The 15,521-nt window shown below is 38.4% G+C and overlaps 1 protein-coding gene across 1 annotated transcript; it reads left to right on the top strand.

Moving 5' to 3' along the window:
- The first annotated feature begins 3,890 nt into the window (after nucleotides 1-3,890).
- Nucleotides 3,891-5,935, top strand: LOC143849458 (NAC domain-containing protein 72-like). Its single transcript, XM_077358467.1, has 3 exons — nucleotides 3,891-3,972; nucleotides 5,351-5,640; nucleotides 5,846-5,935. Exons 1-3 carry the CDS (start codon nucleotides 3,891-3,893, stop codon nucleotides 5,933-5,935), a joined length of 462 nt encoding a protein of 153 aa, XP_077214582.1.
- The last annotated feature ends 9,586 nt before the right edge of the window (nucleotides 5,936-15,521 follow it).

Below are 15,521 nucleotides of genomic sequence, written 5' to 3'. Positions count from 1 at the left end.
TGCTGATCGTCTATTTCCAGAATTTGATGTTAGATTTCGGGAAATGATAAATGCGCCCCTTTTCATCGCTTGGGACACACAGTTGCATTGTACGTGGCAATCAGGTCACTTCATTCCTACAAATGTGAAATACATCAGCCCTTTTGCAGTCATAGATACACTATAGCTGGGTGTCCCAAGTGATGAAAAGGGGCACATTTATCATTTCATTCCCTAGATTTTTGTGATTTAAATTTTAAAGATATTGTAGTTATTTTATTTTCCTAATTTTTGAGGAAAATAAAGAGAAAATAAAGAGAAATTGTTGTTACCTACTTTTGACGATTTGAAAAGGCATGAAAACTAGGGCTGCAACTCGGGTCGGGCGGGTCGGGTTTTGGAGAACCCAACCCTACCCGAGAAATATCTCGGGTCGGTTCGGGTCGGGTCGGGTTTTTTCACGTTGACGCAAATTTTTAAGGAAAATTCTTGTTTGGCAAGGCAACTCAACTCATAGAAGCAGAAATTACTCTCACATTACACTTGAATCAAACAATGATGTAATTACACTCACATCACACTTGAATCAAACAATGCTGTAATCAAACAATGTTGTAATTACAATCAAACAGTGCTGAATCAAACACTTGAATCAACTCAACTCATAGAAGCAGAAATTACACTCACATACAGTAACAGTGGGTGTGTGGGTTTTCACTTTTAACTTTGGGATAATTACATTTACACCCCCTCCAGTTTATGACACATCCACTTCCACCCCTATAGTTTAAAACGTGACAAATACACCCCTGTAGTTTCAATTTGTTTAAGGTTTGCCCCCTCAGCTGAAGGTTCATCCATAGATTGAAGGGTTAGGATGATCCGATGGAGCTGATTTTTTGGGCACACCATATCTATGTCAGGACCCATCAAATGAACGCTTTGTATCATCCTGCATGATTTTTTGGTAGTGTTTGGATTCGGGTAGGGGCCCACATTGTTTGGATGATCCAAAGCGTTCATTTGATGGGTCCTGACATAGATAGGGTGTGCCCAAAAAATCAGCTCCATCGGATCATCCTAACTCTTCAATCTATGGACGAACCTTCAGCTGAGGGGGCCTACCTTAAACAAATTGAAACTACAAGGGTGTATTTGTCACGTTTTAAACTATAGGGGTGGAAGTGGATGTGTCAGAAACTAGAGGGGGTGTAAATGTAATTATCCCTTTAACTTTTAACTAATAATAGAAAAAAATATACGTACTATAAGTTATGTAACTCGGGTCGGGTCGGGTCGGGTCGGGTCGGGCCCCTTCAAACCCGGCTCGACCCGAGATTCATGCGGGCTTTTGAATGCTGAACCCGGCTTGACCCGAAACCCATGAAACCTGAACCCGACCCAGGCTATTTTCGGGTCGGGTCGATGCGGGTCGGGTAAAACCCGGCTCGAGTTGCAGCCCTAATGAAAACACACACCACTACACAAAATCTCTCTCTCTCTCTCTCTCTCTCTCACACACACACACACACACACACACCACTAGTGTACACCCAGACCTCCCCCTCCCCCGCCCACAACTCTCTCCAACATGAACCGAGCCGAACAATTGATTTGTTTAAATCTTTTAAAAAGGCAGGCACTACCCATACTTATTCCCATAGCCAATTCTTGTGTCTCCCCCTAGCTACTCTCTTTGAACAGGGCGCAACAATCAATGGTTTAGAGCTTTGAAGAAGGTGGACACCATAAAATTGTATTTAAAAAAAAAAAAACAATTGGGCTTAAATTGTTTGAAGATCCAAACCATTGCCGACACCCCCCCCCCCCCACAAGTCTCTACAACATGAACCCGGCCGAACAATTGATTTGTATAAATCTTTGAAAAAGGCAGGCACTACCCATTCTTATTCCCATAACCAATTCTTGTGTCTCCCCCCTAGCTACTCTCTTTGAACAGGGCGCAACAAGGTTTAGATCTTTGAAGAAGGTGGACACCATAAAATTGTATTTTTAAATAAAAAATCAATTGGGCTTACATTGTTTGAAGATCCAAACCATTCATTTCTTGCGACCCAACGTAAATAGGCCTTGCGCGCGCAACCCCCCCTCCCCCCGCCACGCCCAAAAATAAAATAAAATAAAAATAAATCTCCCTAGGATGATCCTAACTCTTCAATCCATTGAGATTCATATACGATCTCGTATTAGATCGGAGGGTTAGGATCATCAAGATGATTTTTGGGGCACAACCCACTCAACAAATGAACGGTTTGGATCTTCAAACAAAGAGGCCTAGTGAATTTTCTAAACAAAATATGCATTATATGGGGTATGCATGTAGGTGAGGTGGTCCTAGCATATATTGCGTATGTTCTAAAAAATACAATGTGGCCCACCTTATTTGAAGACCCAAACCATTCAGCTGTTGGGGCCAATATTACTAGATTGTGCCCCCAAAATCATCTGAATTGGATTATCCTAAGTCCTAACCCTTTAATATGTTGATAAACTAGCCATAATTGATTGAAGAGGTAGGATCATCCAATGGAGATGATTTCCGTGGCACGGTGTACTTATGTTGGGTCGTGCCAATTGAATGGTTTAGATCTTTGAACAAGGTGGGCCCCGCTATTTTTAAAAAGATAGTTGCAGTTCCGTACATACACCATATAACACAAATTTACTAGAAAATTGGTTGTGGCCTTGTTCCAATATCCAAAACGTTCATTTGCTTTGGGCCCAGCCTTTCCTTGAAAATCATCTCCATATGATGATCTTAACACTCCATTCTGTAGAGGCTGATCGGAGGGTTGGATTATAATTTGGAAATGATTTTTTTGGGATTTGCTAGCGGCCATGGCAGAAGGATTTCCGCGGATGGTCTGTTGCATCTGACAGCTCCGTGGCTGCTGTCAGATGCAACAGGCCATCCGCAAAAATCCTTCTGTGATGTACGCTAGCAAATCCCTTTTTTTGGACAAGGTCTATTTAAAGTCCCAATATATTAAGGGAGATGATTGTTGCGCTCAGTGTTTTGATAAACACGCGCTCGAATTTTTGTCATGTAGTATTTACAGGGCTGTCACAGGAATATTAGGGTTCTCAAAAAGCTCTTAAAGCCTTTTAAATACTACAGGACAAACATGTGGAGCGCATGTTTATCAAAACATTGGAGCACTGAAATCATTTCCCTAAATTAATGGTTTGGATCTTCGAATTAGTGGAACCAGGTGATTTTTTTATTTTTTTTAAATACGATTTTTACGATGTAATGTAACGTGGGCGAGAGTTGTACCGGTTGTGGCTTCTTATCAAGAGAGGGGGAGAATGAGTTGCAGCGGCGTCGACACAGCAGATTAGGGATGGCTATAGAGAAGAGGGCTAGAAATAGCTCCAAAGATGGATATGGCTTATTTTTACTAAAATACCCTTTGAAAAAATACTTAATGTTATAAAATTTGTAACATTTAACAGTTCATATTCATTATATGATCTTATCCCAAGTAAGCCTAACTATAGAGTTCTAATTGTGAATTTAATGATTTCAGGCTAGTGTTTTGGAATCGAGTCACATGAGTGCAGAGAACGAGAAGCTAAGCAAGATGATGAGTGCCCACATGGATGATTCCACCTTCTACTTGTTTTGCTTTTCTATCACACTGTTAGCCTTTATAAATTTTCTTTTGTGCTGTAAATAAATTAAAGGTTCTTTTGTGAATGTAATGTGTATGTGCGTATACAGGTTTTTCTATAAAAATCAAATGTATTGTACCCATATTTTAGGATATTTCAGAATTAATTTTTTTTTTAAATTAATACATTTAGCATCGGTATACAAGGGGCGTGTCACTCAAAACCTTACAACGTTTCCCTTTCACTGGCGGTCTACTCCCTAAACAGCAACAGTCATGACCGCGGGTATATGTGTCATGACCACTGCTATATCTAATAATACACTAGCGGTCACTTTAGGAGCGGTTACGACCACTGGTAAAACATATACCGATTAGATATTTAGCCGCAGTCTTATGACAGATTGTAAAACTTACACCAACGATTTTTGCCACTTTCACGGCTCCTAAAGATCTTTTTTGTTGTAGTGGTATTTTCGTACAATATCGGATTTAATTAGGACTGTACTGTGGGCTTTTATTAGTTGCCTGGATCCGATTGGTAATTTTTTCGGATCCTATGATCAAGATCCGAAATATGTCCATGGATCCTAGTAGTGTGTCTAAGTCTTGTTCATTTAACTTCGGATTTTGATAGTCCATCTTATTGTCTGGTCCGTAGTCACCCCCTAAAATTTATTTAGGGAAATGATATATATCAGCACAACCATGTTTTAATAATTGCACCAACTCCTCTTGTTTTTTATTATTTAAAGAGTTGTCAAAGGTGATTACAGTTTCCAAAAAGCTGTGACAAGCCAATTAAAAATGAAAAGACAAGCTGAGTTTGTGCAAATTACAATAAATGGTTGGGATGATGTCATTTTCCTTTATTTATTAAACATGTAGGCTTAAGTCATATTTGTATCTCATAAACATGCAGTCATAAAAGCAAATAAATTTTGCATGAGTAGTGATCGATGTTTGCTCATAGTACGTATCATTTTCCTGTGACCTTATATGCTGGGTGTTATTTGCATGTAATTTTAAAAGTGAATAATGGGTGACAAATATTTTTGGACATAAGGACTGATTTTGGTCGTATCTCTCGGGTTTCTTTTGAGAAATCAGATTGGTGGGAACTTCTAGATAAAAAGACAGTCACATATACTGGTCTTAAGTTATATATCTAAGATGGGATAGGTTAGTTATAACATCTCTCTCTCTCTCTCTCTCTCTCTCTCTCGCTCCCTCTAGTTTCATCTCTACCACTTTCCGTTCTATTCTCGATGGCCATGGAAAGTGGAAAGGTACCTCCTTGTTACAGGTTTAGACCTCGTGATTATGAACTTTTTTTTCATTATCTTCAAAAGAGGGATCTTTTTCCATTTTCTTTTGATATTTTAAAAGAAATTTTACATATCTAAAATTTGTTTCAGGGTCCTGGAGACAGTGATGGAAATCTTTCTTTTAAGATGGTGCCTAAAATTTCTTTTAAGTCTGCGTTTTTTTAAGATAAAATGGAGTTGAAACAAAATTTAAGACAAACTGATGGAAATCTTTGTTTCAGACAAACAAAATTTTATGAGAGAAACTAATGAAAATCTTTCTTTAAGCTAATTTTCTTTAAAATTTGTTTTAAGTACATTTTATGTACAAAGAAACGGAGCCTAAAGAATTGTATTGTATTTAAGTACATCAATGCTCTTCTTTTTTTAATATTGTTATTTATCAAAGACACTTTTGTTGATTAACAGAGAATTACGAGTCTGGTGGTGAGAACAAATGGTACTCCTTCACCTCCAGACAACAACGGAAGTATCAGGGTGGGGATCATTCAAATCGCAAAGCCGGACATGGTTTCTGGAAAGCCAGGAAAGAAAATAGGGATGTTATACATGACGGGAAGGTATATGGGAAGAAGCAATCACTGGTTTACTATAGAGAAAATACACCAAAGGCGACTAAGACCAATTGGCTTATGCAAGAGTATACAATCCCAGAATGGACGAAGAAGAAAAAGGATCATCCCGGCAGCAACATGATGGTACGTAAAAGAAACAATATAATATTTTCTTTTAAAGAATAAGAATATTGTTATGTTCGAATTTACATTAATCTCATACATGATAATAGTTTACATTAATCTCATACATGATAATAGTTTTGCAAAACTTCATTTTAAATGATTTTTTTTGTCGGTTTGTTGTTTAAGATTTCTCTACTAACTATAACCCTCTATTCATTTTCAGCTGGATGATTGCGTTCTATGTAAGGTTTATCGGAGTTTCAGAGGTACAGATAAACCTGCAAAACTCAACCAAGGGAAGTTGAGCAAGTAGCTGTCAAAGACAATGGGTATAATGGGATTGCAGAGACACTCGTACCAAGTGAACCACCGACGTTTGAACCAAGTGTGACATCAAGTGATGATTCTATATATGGATGCTCTTCTAAGTCAAAATAACGGGGCGTGTTCTACGCCGCCTAATGCTAATGAATCCAGTGAACCCTTCATGGAGAGTGTGGTTCTTCTCAACCACCGAATGGGATATGCAATAAAGAAGAAGACTACTCAGAAGAAAATTTCAGTCTTACATTCGAAGATTTTGACATCTCTGCAGAGCTGGATGTGGCCAACCAAGAAAATTTTAACATCCATGACATCTTGAACGGCATTTCAGAGGAGGGAGACGCCGTTGATGATGATGTACATGTCCATGGAGATAAAAGCCAGGTTCATTCTATGCCACAACTTCACTCGATGCCACCTAAACGTCAATGTCTCAATTGAGTTTCTGTATAAAGATCTAATGGATATTGTTGTATATAAATCCAAGGTGGCTCGTAGATCACATTTTTGTTTTAGTGTTCACCTCTAGGGATTTTAGTTGTTCTTCTTTCCATCTAAGTTTGATGGTACTGAACTTGTTTTTGTATTTCTTACTTATTATGTTTCTACTGTTACTCTTGTTACTATTCTTTCATTATTAATAAAATTTAAGGTGCCGCCCCGGGTTTCTAGATAAATTCCTGGGTAAAGAAAAAGTTACCCTCTTTCATTTAATTTAGTTGATTAGTCTTTGCTTTTTTTTTACGGTTGATGTTATCTTTAATGGTTTGTATTTGATATAGTGTTCCTACCGGTTCTAATCAAGACTTCTAAAAAATGTTCAAAATATGAACGCAGAACGTTCTAAATTAAGTCGAAGTCCTCTGACGATATGATTTAAAAGGTTGTTGTAACTATTCTTTCTGAAGGAAAAAATTTTTGCTCACAATTTAGGGGGAAATGAAGTGGTAATTATATCTTATTTAGATCGATATTATTATAAATTTAAGGTCTCTGTATATAAGAGTTTAACTGCAGTGATTTAAATTACTTTTTTTCACGTGTAAATTAAACAATGGAAAATCAAGAAATTATGAAAAGTTTTTCTTTTCGAAACTTTTCTAGAAAATTCCAGCAATCCAAACAGGGCCAAAGAGACTTTAGACTCAATCAGGCATTTTCTTAAGGATGATTAAATTAACATGCAGTCTAGAGCTAGCATTATGAGTTATGACAGTGTCAAATGTCTCTCGTATCCTTCAAAATGCATATATAGCTATGTTTATGCTTTAATTAATGAGGATTTTTTGCAGGCTTCCTTCCAATGTTTATTTATGACCCATTTTGCTGGTGATTCAGTTTAGGGAGATGATATTTTCACTCCCCCGCATTACGCATGCCCCCCCCCTTATAACCTGATTTGATGTGAAAAGTGGGCAACTTTAACGCTTTTTGACGTCAAGTCACCTTACAAGGGGGGCGCATGCCTACTGCAGTGGCGTGAAAATATCATCGCCCTTCAGTTTATTTTTCAGAAGGAAGAAAATTGCTGACAAAGATAGTCTGCCACAAGTGGTTCTGAACTTGTTAATATCTCTAGAGAAGGATAATTGTGTTGCAGTTTCTATCATTTTTTCTCTCTATATTCCCATTTGAAAATTTCCTCTGGGCTTTAAAGTTAAAGCCCGTAAATCTATATGCCCTTTAGCAAACCTAAATTAAAGTGGATTTGCTAGGGACTGGAGAGGGCAGGAATGAGTAGAGGCTGACAAGTGGCTAAAAGACAAGAAAAAATCAAGGGGAGTGATAAATCGACTCCCAAATATCTTAAATCGACTCCCCATGCAGAGAAAGACACATGGGGAGTCGATTTAAGATATTTGGGAGTCGATTGCCCAAAATCAATCATATTTTGGGTGGACTTTTTTGTTTCCTTGTTTTTGAGGCTTTTCTTACCCTCTCCTTACCTGGTCTCTCTCGGCTCTATTGCAAACTACCACACAATTGGGTAAGCTAATATTCCAGGAAAAAGGTTTCACAAACGGTAGCCAAACACGCCCTAATTCACTGTGTCTCCCGTGGGATCACTGCTGTACCAAGCCACAACAAGTTACTAAGGGGTTTTCGTCTTAGGCAGACGTCATCCATCTTCTGGTTTGGCTAGCAAGAACATGAAAAGGCCTCTCATAATATCCATCTAGATTGGCTGTTTGGATAAAGGGAAAAAAAATTGGATTTTTTCCAAGGAAAATAAATTTCCAGATTTTGGTAAACTCAATTTCTTGGGTGTTATAACTATTCTCAATAAACATTACTTTCTTAAACATAACACTATTAAGTGTTATTATTATATTATTTATTAAACAACTCAATATCTGCTTCATTAGAAACATCTAATACCGCCATGAAGGTGGGAATTATGTTTATACGCTCCACAACTAAAAGAAGCAATGGCCCAAGGCATCACACACCCATATATTATATTTTTCTGAAAAGCATTATATCCAAAAAGAGAGAGCAACTAACATCTTAGAATATCTTTCCCTTCTTTCTTTCTAGTTTTATTCTGATATCTCTTTTCTCAATGTTTTGAGAAGGATCTGTATTGGTGCTCAAGGTCCCTTAACAAGATCATCAACCTCGTTGTAATCTAACAGGACCCACATCTCCATAGTCTTCTTTTATGATCCTAATCTGCCACATAAGCATCTAATCCTAATGACATTCAATTCAATGTACAGATTGACTATGATATATATGTATCTGCTAATGTGTATCGGAATTCAACAACTATATAGTCCTCTTGACAGCTACGGATCACCTTGATTAGTCTAAAACACTGTTTAAAAACTCCCCGTGTTAATCATCGACTCCCTTTTACTTGGGTCGAGTTCTTGGCCATGTCCGAGTTTTGTCCTAACAAGTCAATCAAAGCTTCTTTGATCCAACAATTGAAACTATTCAACGAAGGCGGGGACCACCAATGCCGGGGGACCACCAATGAAGATGACTGGATGACCGATTGTTATTGGGGGAGTGGGGATCCCTCATGAGAGTAGGCTCTCGCTACATCATTTCACTTGCTAACCCATGAGTCTATATAATGATTGTAGCCAAGAATCCTTTGTGATTTATTTTTATACGAGTGGAGAAAATTCTGCATGACAACAACAGAAAAAACGTTTAAATAGGGTTGGCCCGTTGTGTCCCCTATTCAACTAGCTAAAAAGTATACACCTAACCACACTATGTCCATCAGGGACAAGGAAACAACTTTATATTCAAGTCACTAGAAGCTCCAAACATATTCAGAATGAAAATGACCAAGTTCTCCCTCAGTGATTATTGGATCACAAAGCAAATGCTCCTCTTTAAGGTTGGATATGTGCGAACATGGTCCAGGTAAATAAAAGTGCAATTTAACCTAGTCCTAAGGTCATGTTTGGCTACACAGAAAAGAGACTCAACTCAACTCAACTAAGCCGTTGTCCCAAATTAGTTGGGGTCGGCTACACAGAAAAGATAAATTATGGAAAAATCCTCCTAAAAAATTCACAAGGTTTGGAGCATATTTGGCAAACATGAAAAATATCCCATGGAATATTTGCGGGGCCAACCGTGAGAGAGGAATGGGAGAGAGATATACTTGGGAGAGCATGAGAAGACCCAGACCGGCTTTTCCATGGTAACTAATAGCCATGTGGAAAAGGGGCGTATCTGCATGGCTCCTTTGGGATCCATGGACGATCCGATGAGCTTGAAATCTGTTCTTTCGCCATCGATTTGCCCATAGGTCTGGAGCATTTTTGGATTACTTGAGTGCTTTGTTTTCCAATAAACCGGTAGGGGTCCCTGCCAAACCCCAGCTTACCTTCCAAAAAAAAAGAAAAAGGAAAAAAAAACTACTTTGAGTGGATTTTTTTTTTCCTATTTTCCAGACCTCTCATACTCTCTGTACTCAAGTTCTCTCAACCCTCTCCCTCTCCCACCCTCTCTCACAATTGGGCCAATAAATATTCCTTGGATAATATTTTTCATGGATTTCATACATGACCTTACTAACCTAATTTTTTTGGTAAAAGTTTTTTCAAGTAAAAAATTTTCATAAAAAAACCTGAAAAAGTAACCCAAACAATAATCACTTTGTTTTACATTCTCTTAATTAACAGCTGTTATAACAGTAAAGGTGATTACCAGAGGCGGATCACCTCTCGCTAGAGGTTTTTAATTTCCTACCACCATGAGTTTGTAATATTTGATTGTTCTTTTTCTGCCCTTTGTCCTCTTGACCTCCACGGTCGCTTTGCCTTTTCTTTTCTAATAAAATTCCACCATTTCAAAAAAACAAGATGCCGTCAAAATCCAATCAGAATAGTGTAAAACAAAGCCTGTAGTGCCATCATCAAAATATGGCACTACGGATATCAGTTGCCTGTGTGTAGGCTCTTGCTTGGCAATTTTGCATAAGGCCTTTCGTGGCTCACTTTTTCGGGAGAGAACAACCAACTTACAGCTGATTTTGTCTTATTAATTTGATTCATCTGAGGTGGTTATTCTCTCCTGAAAAAGTGAGCTGCGAAATGGTTTTTTGCAAAATTGCATAGCAAATCACGCACAAAAACACGTAGAGAGATTTATGTATAGTTATATATATTTTACTAAATAAGGTATATATGAGAAAAAATAGGAATGCATGTGTATGTATGCTCGATTAGGATGTGACTAGTTTTCACTATAATGTCAGTTTCAATAATTATGAGTTCCTCCTGAGGTTTACAAATAATATGTGAAAAATTGACAATTATGTCTTAAATTTGGATATTTTGGGTTTGGAAAATGTTATCAGCACTACTGTATTTTGATGAGGGCACTCCTCACTTTATTAAAAGTACGGTATAACCTGCACGATGGGATGATCCAAACTGTCTTATTTGATTGTCCACAGCCTAAATAGGTTGTGCCCCAAAAATCATTTCCATAGGTTGATCCTAACCCTCCGATCTGAATGTTAGAGTATCGATCCTAACCATCTATTGATCGGAGAGTTAGGATCAACATATGGAAATAATTTTTGGGGCACATCGTAATTAGGCTGTGGCCCATCTAATGGACGGTTTGGATCATCTTATGGTGTGGGCCATACCGTACTTTTAATAAAGTGAGGAGTGCCCTCATCAAAATACAGTAGTGCTGATAACATTTCTCTTTGGGTTATTCAACAAACAAATATTTTTTTCGCATTGGTACTCTTTTCTTTCTACATCATCCATTTGTAAACCACTGATTAAATGACTAAGATTGACCCAGGTGAAATTTTTGGACCACAGTCCATTTATAGTGGGCCCCAACAGATTACGAATCGCCGCACTTTCCACCAACTTTCACACTAAGTTGGGGTTGAGGAAAGAAAAAGGATAGAAAGAGTTGTTAGTCCTTCTAAAAGGAAGATGCGATAGCATAGTAAGTCCCCCAATTTTCTTTTTCATCAACTGAGAAATGATATTCACACTCCTAATTTTATAACCGTAAGTAGGGGTGTAAACGAGCCGAGCCGAGCCGAGCTTGGCTCGGCTCGGCTCAACTCGTTAAGTTCAAAAGCTCGGCTCGGCTCAGCTCGGTCAGGCTCGGCCGCTCGCGAGCCTTACCGAGCTCGGGTTATATTAAGTTTGCACCCCTCATCTTCCCTGGACAGCCCTACTAGTGTAATTTGACTACTTTTTTTACACTATGGGGGGTGGTCCTAGTAATAAATGGGGTTCCAAAAAATGAAGTGACATATTTTGCTCCCCCCCCGGCTTTCACTCCCTGGACAACCCTTTTAATATATATATTAATATATAATATATATATTTAAATATATTAAATTCTTAACGAGCCTTAACGAGCCGAGCCTGGCCTAAATCGGGCTCAGCTCGTTAAGCTTAACGAACCTGTCAAGCCGGCTCGACTTGGCTCGTTAAGGATTCGAACCGAGCTCGAGCGAGCTTCCGAGCCCGAGCCAAAATTGACACCCTTAACCGTAAGCTAAAAGAATACGTCAAGCAAAAGGCAACTCTGTTGTAGACTTGTAGGCTCCATCTTCGGATAAGGAAGCACAAAGACAAATGCACTCATTCGCCTTTTCATTTTATTTTATGATATGTTGCTGACTGCAATAAAAATGATTAAATTATAAGAGTAGCCTTATTTCAAAAGCTCTGAAATGAGTTAAGTGATATCCCATTCCCTTGTTTTGATATTGGAACTAACTAAACACTTTTTGATTGGTTGTTGATAGCTTCTTGGAATTGAAGGTAATTAGAAAAATGTTAAATAAAGATAAGAGTGCTGTTATCATCTTTTCCCAAAATGTGCATTGCGTTGAACTTCAAAAGCCTATGGCAATCTCGTGATTTTTTGTAAAGCAAGCCCATTTTCATTACCAAGCTTTTTGTACTTCTAGTTATAAATAAAGACCCCATCAACCCCATCTCATTACACTTGCAAAGCTAGAGATCGAGAGATCGAGAGATAGAGAGACAGAGAGATGAGGCCGGGGAATACTTCGAACGTTGCCGGTACCGGATTCCGGTTGAATTCTCCGATCCCATATCTCTTTGGGGGCCTTGCCGCCATGTTAGGCCTCATTGCCTTTGCTTTGATTGTTCTTGCTTGTTCTTATCGCAAATCTCGCCAGAGCTCACCTGACAATTCGACGGGGCCGGAGATCCCTTTAGCCGACATGGAGCCGAAAATCCTCGTCATCATGGCCGGAGACGATAAACCAACTTTCCTGGCCAAGCCCATGTCCTCAGCCCACCATAGCCAAGAAGAAGAAGGTCCTTCTATCATGAGTCAAGACTCATGAATATGCTCTATGGGCATAAATTATATACCATAAAAATGGATTTTTGGTCCAAATATAGAAGATTTTGCTACTTTTATTTCAAGATGTATTCTTTTCTTTTCTTTTTTATCGGTGCTATATGTAAATTGTTAGAGTATGAAAGGAAAAAAAGAGTGGCTTGGTTTTTCTTAGTGTTGTTGTTGTGTGTTGGATGATAATTTTGTAAGAACATAAACCAATATTGAGTATATGGTCGAGGAGATCATTTAAAGAGATTAGTTGGGTCACGAAATTAACGAGAGAGGAGATGAAATCCATGAGGCACGAGTAAACCCAGCTATTAAGTAAGCTAGATGCATCCCATATTTGTTTCAAACTTTCTTAATTGGCTGTCAGAATTCCCAAGGTGCTGCAACAGCCAACAGCCAAGAAGGGGTGTATGTATCAAAACAAATGGGTGGAAGAAGCAGTGCCCCCAAGTGTGTCTTTTACATGGGCAACTTGGTTTTGGTTCGGAAACCATTAACGGAAGCAATTTATGCTGATTTTCTGCCCCAAGAGGATGGAAGAATCTAGAGAATGCACTTCAGAAACTGAATCCGACTAAGCCCATTAATTTCTCCAGTTTCCACTTCACACAAGGCCAAAGTATGCAGATTTTTTGAAGTAGCTTCGGAAGAATCTCGTTATTCTGTTTCTGCCAAGTTTTTCAGGAGAGAATGAGAAGCCTTGACGAACACGCCCTTGGGCAGTCCTATCTCATGGTGTGTCCGCTAATTTTGTTTCAGAACTTCTTCTTTTTTTATATATATAATTTTTAAAATTTCTTAATTTAGTTTAATCATCAACTTGGAATCACCTTCAATCCATATATTAGCATTTAACAAGAGCAATGACAAAATCCTTTGTAAAGGACCGACGATCTGGGCCATCGGATCGCCGTGCCTAATGGTGTGATGATTTATCAACGACCCATGTGATGCCATGTAATCAGTGACCCACCACAACTCCATGAACCCTAGTACATTTTTCTACTACCTCGTATACTAACGAAACTCACAAAACATTCAAGCATTCCCTCACATTATTCTTGTTGGTATTATTATTTCACTATTTTTAATTGGGGGATTTGCTAGGGACCATCACAGAAGGCAGTTTGTCTTATTCATAGGCTCACTTTTCAACAGATTTTGTCTTATTATTGAGGTGGCTGCTCTCTCATGCGGCCCGCTAAATGCCTTATGTGATGGTCCCTAGCAAATCACTTTTTAGTGGAACCCCCATATTATTATTGCTGTAGGTATTATTATTTTATTACTTTTTTTATGAGTTTTCTAACCTTCCTAATAATTACAGCCCTCCATATTTGACAAATGAAAGGGAATGTAGTTTTAGTTTTGGGCTAGGGTTTGTGGACGCGGCAGGTTGTACACGCATGGAGCTAGGAGTTTGTTGATTTTAGCAAATCATTTTAGAGGAGGAAAAGAAGTGTTTAGCTATCTTTGGTGGGAGGAGGTGAGAAATTGAAGTTTTTTTTTTTTGTCTAGTTGCTAAGTGGATAAAAAGAGTAAATTTCCTTAGACCCCATGCAAGCCCACCAAATAAGAGTGTGTTTGGCAACGATTCTAATTCTCAATTAATATAGAATCAGCATCCCAGAAGCGGCACCACTAAACATCGAAAAACAGGTTAAAATCTGACCATCCGACTCAATTTTGATGGAATTTGTTGAATGGGATTTGCGGGTTGTGTAGCCACTATGAGTTTTAGAGCACATGTATATGCGCTATATACATATATGCAGAGGGGCTAATTCAAAAACAAGACATAGCATTTACCTAATTAAGAAGTTCTAGGGTAAAATGATTATTTATATTTGATAAGAACGCAATGAATTATTTAGGGGCTGACCCTAATTTCTTTGCTTTATTGACCTGCCCACGTTTGGACAAGATAACTATATGATTCATGTACCCATCCAAGATCCAAGATAGTTCTTCGAACCTTGTACGCTGAACCGAACTCTTATAGGAAAAAAAACAGAAATTCCGATCGTTTCTTCACTGTGAGATTGGTTGATATGACAAAGTCTCATAAAGGAATGTTATGACAAGTCTCATAAAGGAATGTTTACCTTTTCTGTTTTCTTTCAGTTTGCTTGTATCACCTTCCATCCATATGTTGACAAGAACAAATACAATTTCCTTTGTAAAATACGGTCCATGTGATGCCACGTCATTAGTGACACATAAATCCAAAACCCCAGATAATCCCATATTTGTTCTACACGACTTGCTAGGTACCATCGCACAAGGCATTTCGCGGCTGGGCTGTTGCATGTGAGAGCAGCCACATTGGCTCATATTCTGTCGTATTCATTTAATTCATGTGTAGTGGCTGCTCTCACATGCAACAACCCACCCTCAATCTCTTCTGCGATGGTCCTGAACAAATCCCTTATCATTAATATTATTTGGGTTTTCTCTCTTTCTTGGTAACCAAATTAAGTCCTCAATGTTTGACAAAAAGATGAAAGGAATTTAGATTAGTTTGGGGGATGGGGGTTTGTGGACGCGGCGCTCTGTACACGCATAGATGGGTCGGTTGATTTTAGTTATGATTTGAGGGGAGAAAAAAAATAGGAAGTCTTTTTGTGGGGGAGGTGAGAAAATGAAGGCTTTTTTTCTATGTAGATTGTGGATTAAGTAGAAAGGAGTTGAAGTCTAGAAGGAATGTAAGGCCACGTCATATTGCTCAGTGGGAGACATTG

This window comes from Tasmannia lanceolata, unplaced genomic scaffold (assembly GCF_043159265.1).
Source record: "Tasmannia lanceolata isolate RefF3 unplaced genomic scaffold, GAP_Taslan_0.1 ptg000018l, whole genome shotgun sequence".
In the NCBI taxonomy this organism is placed as follows: Eukaryota; Viridiplantae; Streptophyta; class Magnoliopsida; order Canellales; family Winteraceae; genus Tasmannia; species Tasmannia lanceolata.
This window is presented reverse-complemented; position numbering and strand designations above follow the sequence as displayed.

Bases quoted from the DNA above. Each gene is read 5' to 3' on its own strand.
- LOC143849458 (XM_077358467.1), top strand. From the start codon at position 3,891: ATGACCGCGGGTATATGTGTCATGACCACTGCTATATCTAATAATACA. The intron at 3,973-5,350 runs GTAAAACATATA...GTTGATTAACAG, and splicing joins AGGAGCGGTTACGACCACTG to AGAATTACGAGTCTGGTGGT. The intron at 5,641-5,845 runs GTACGTAAAAGA...ATTCATTTTCAG, and splicing joins ATCCCGGCAGCAACATGATG to CTGGATGATTGCGTTCTATG.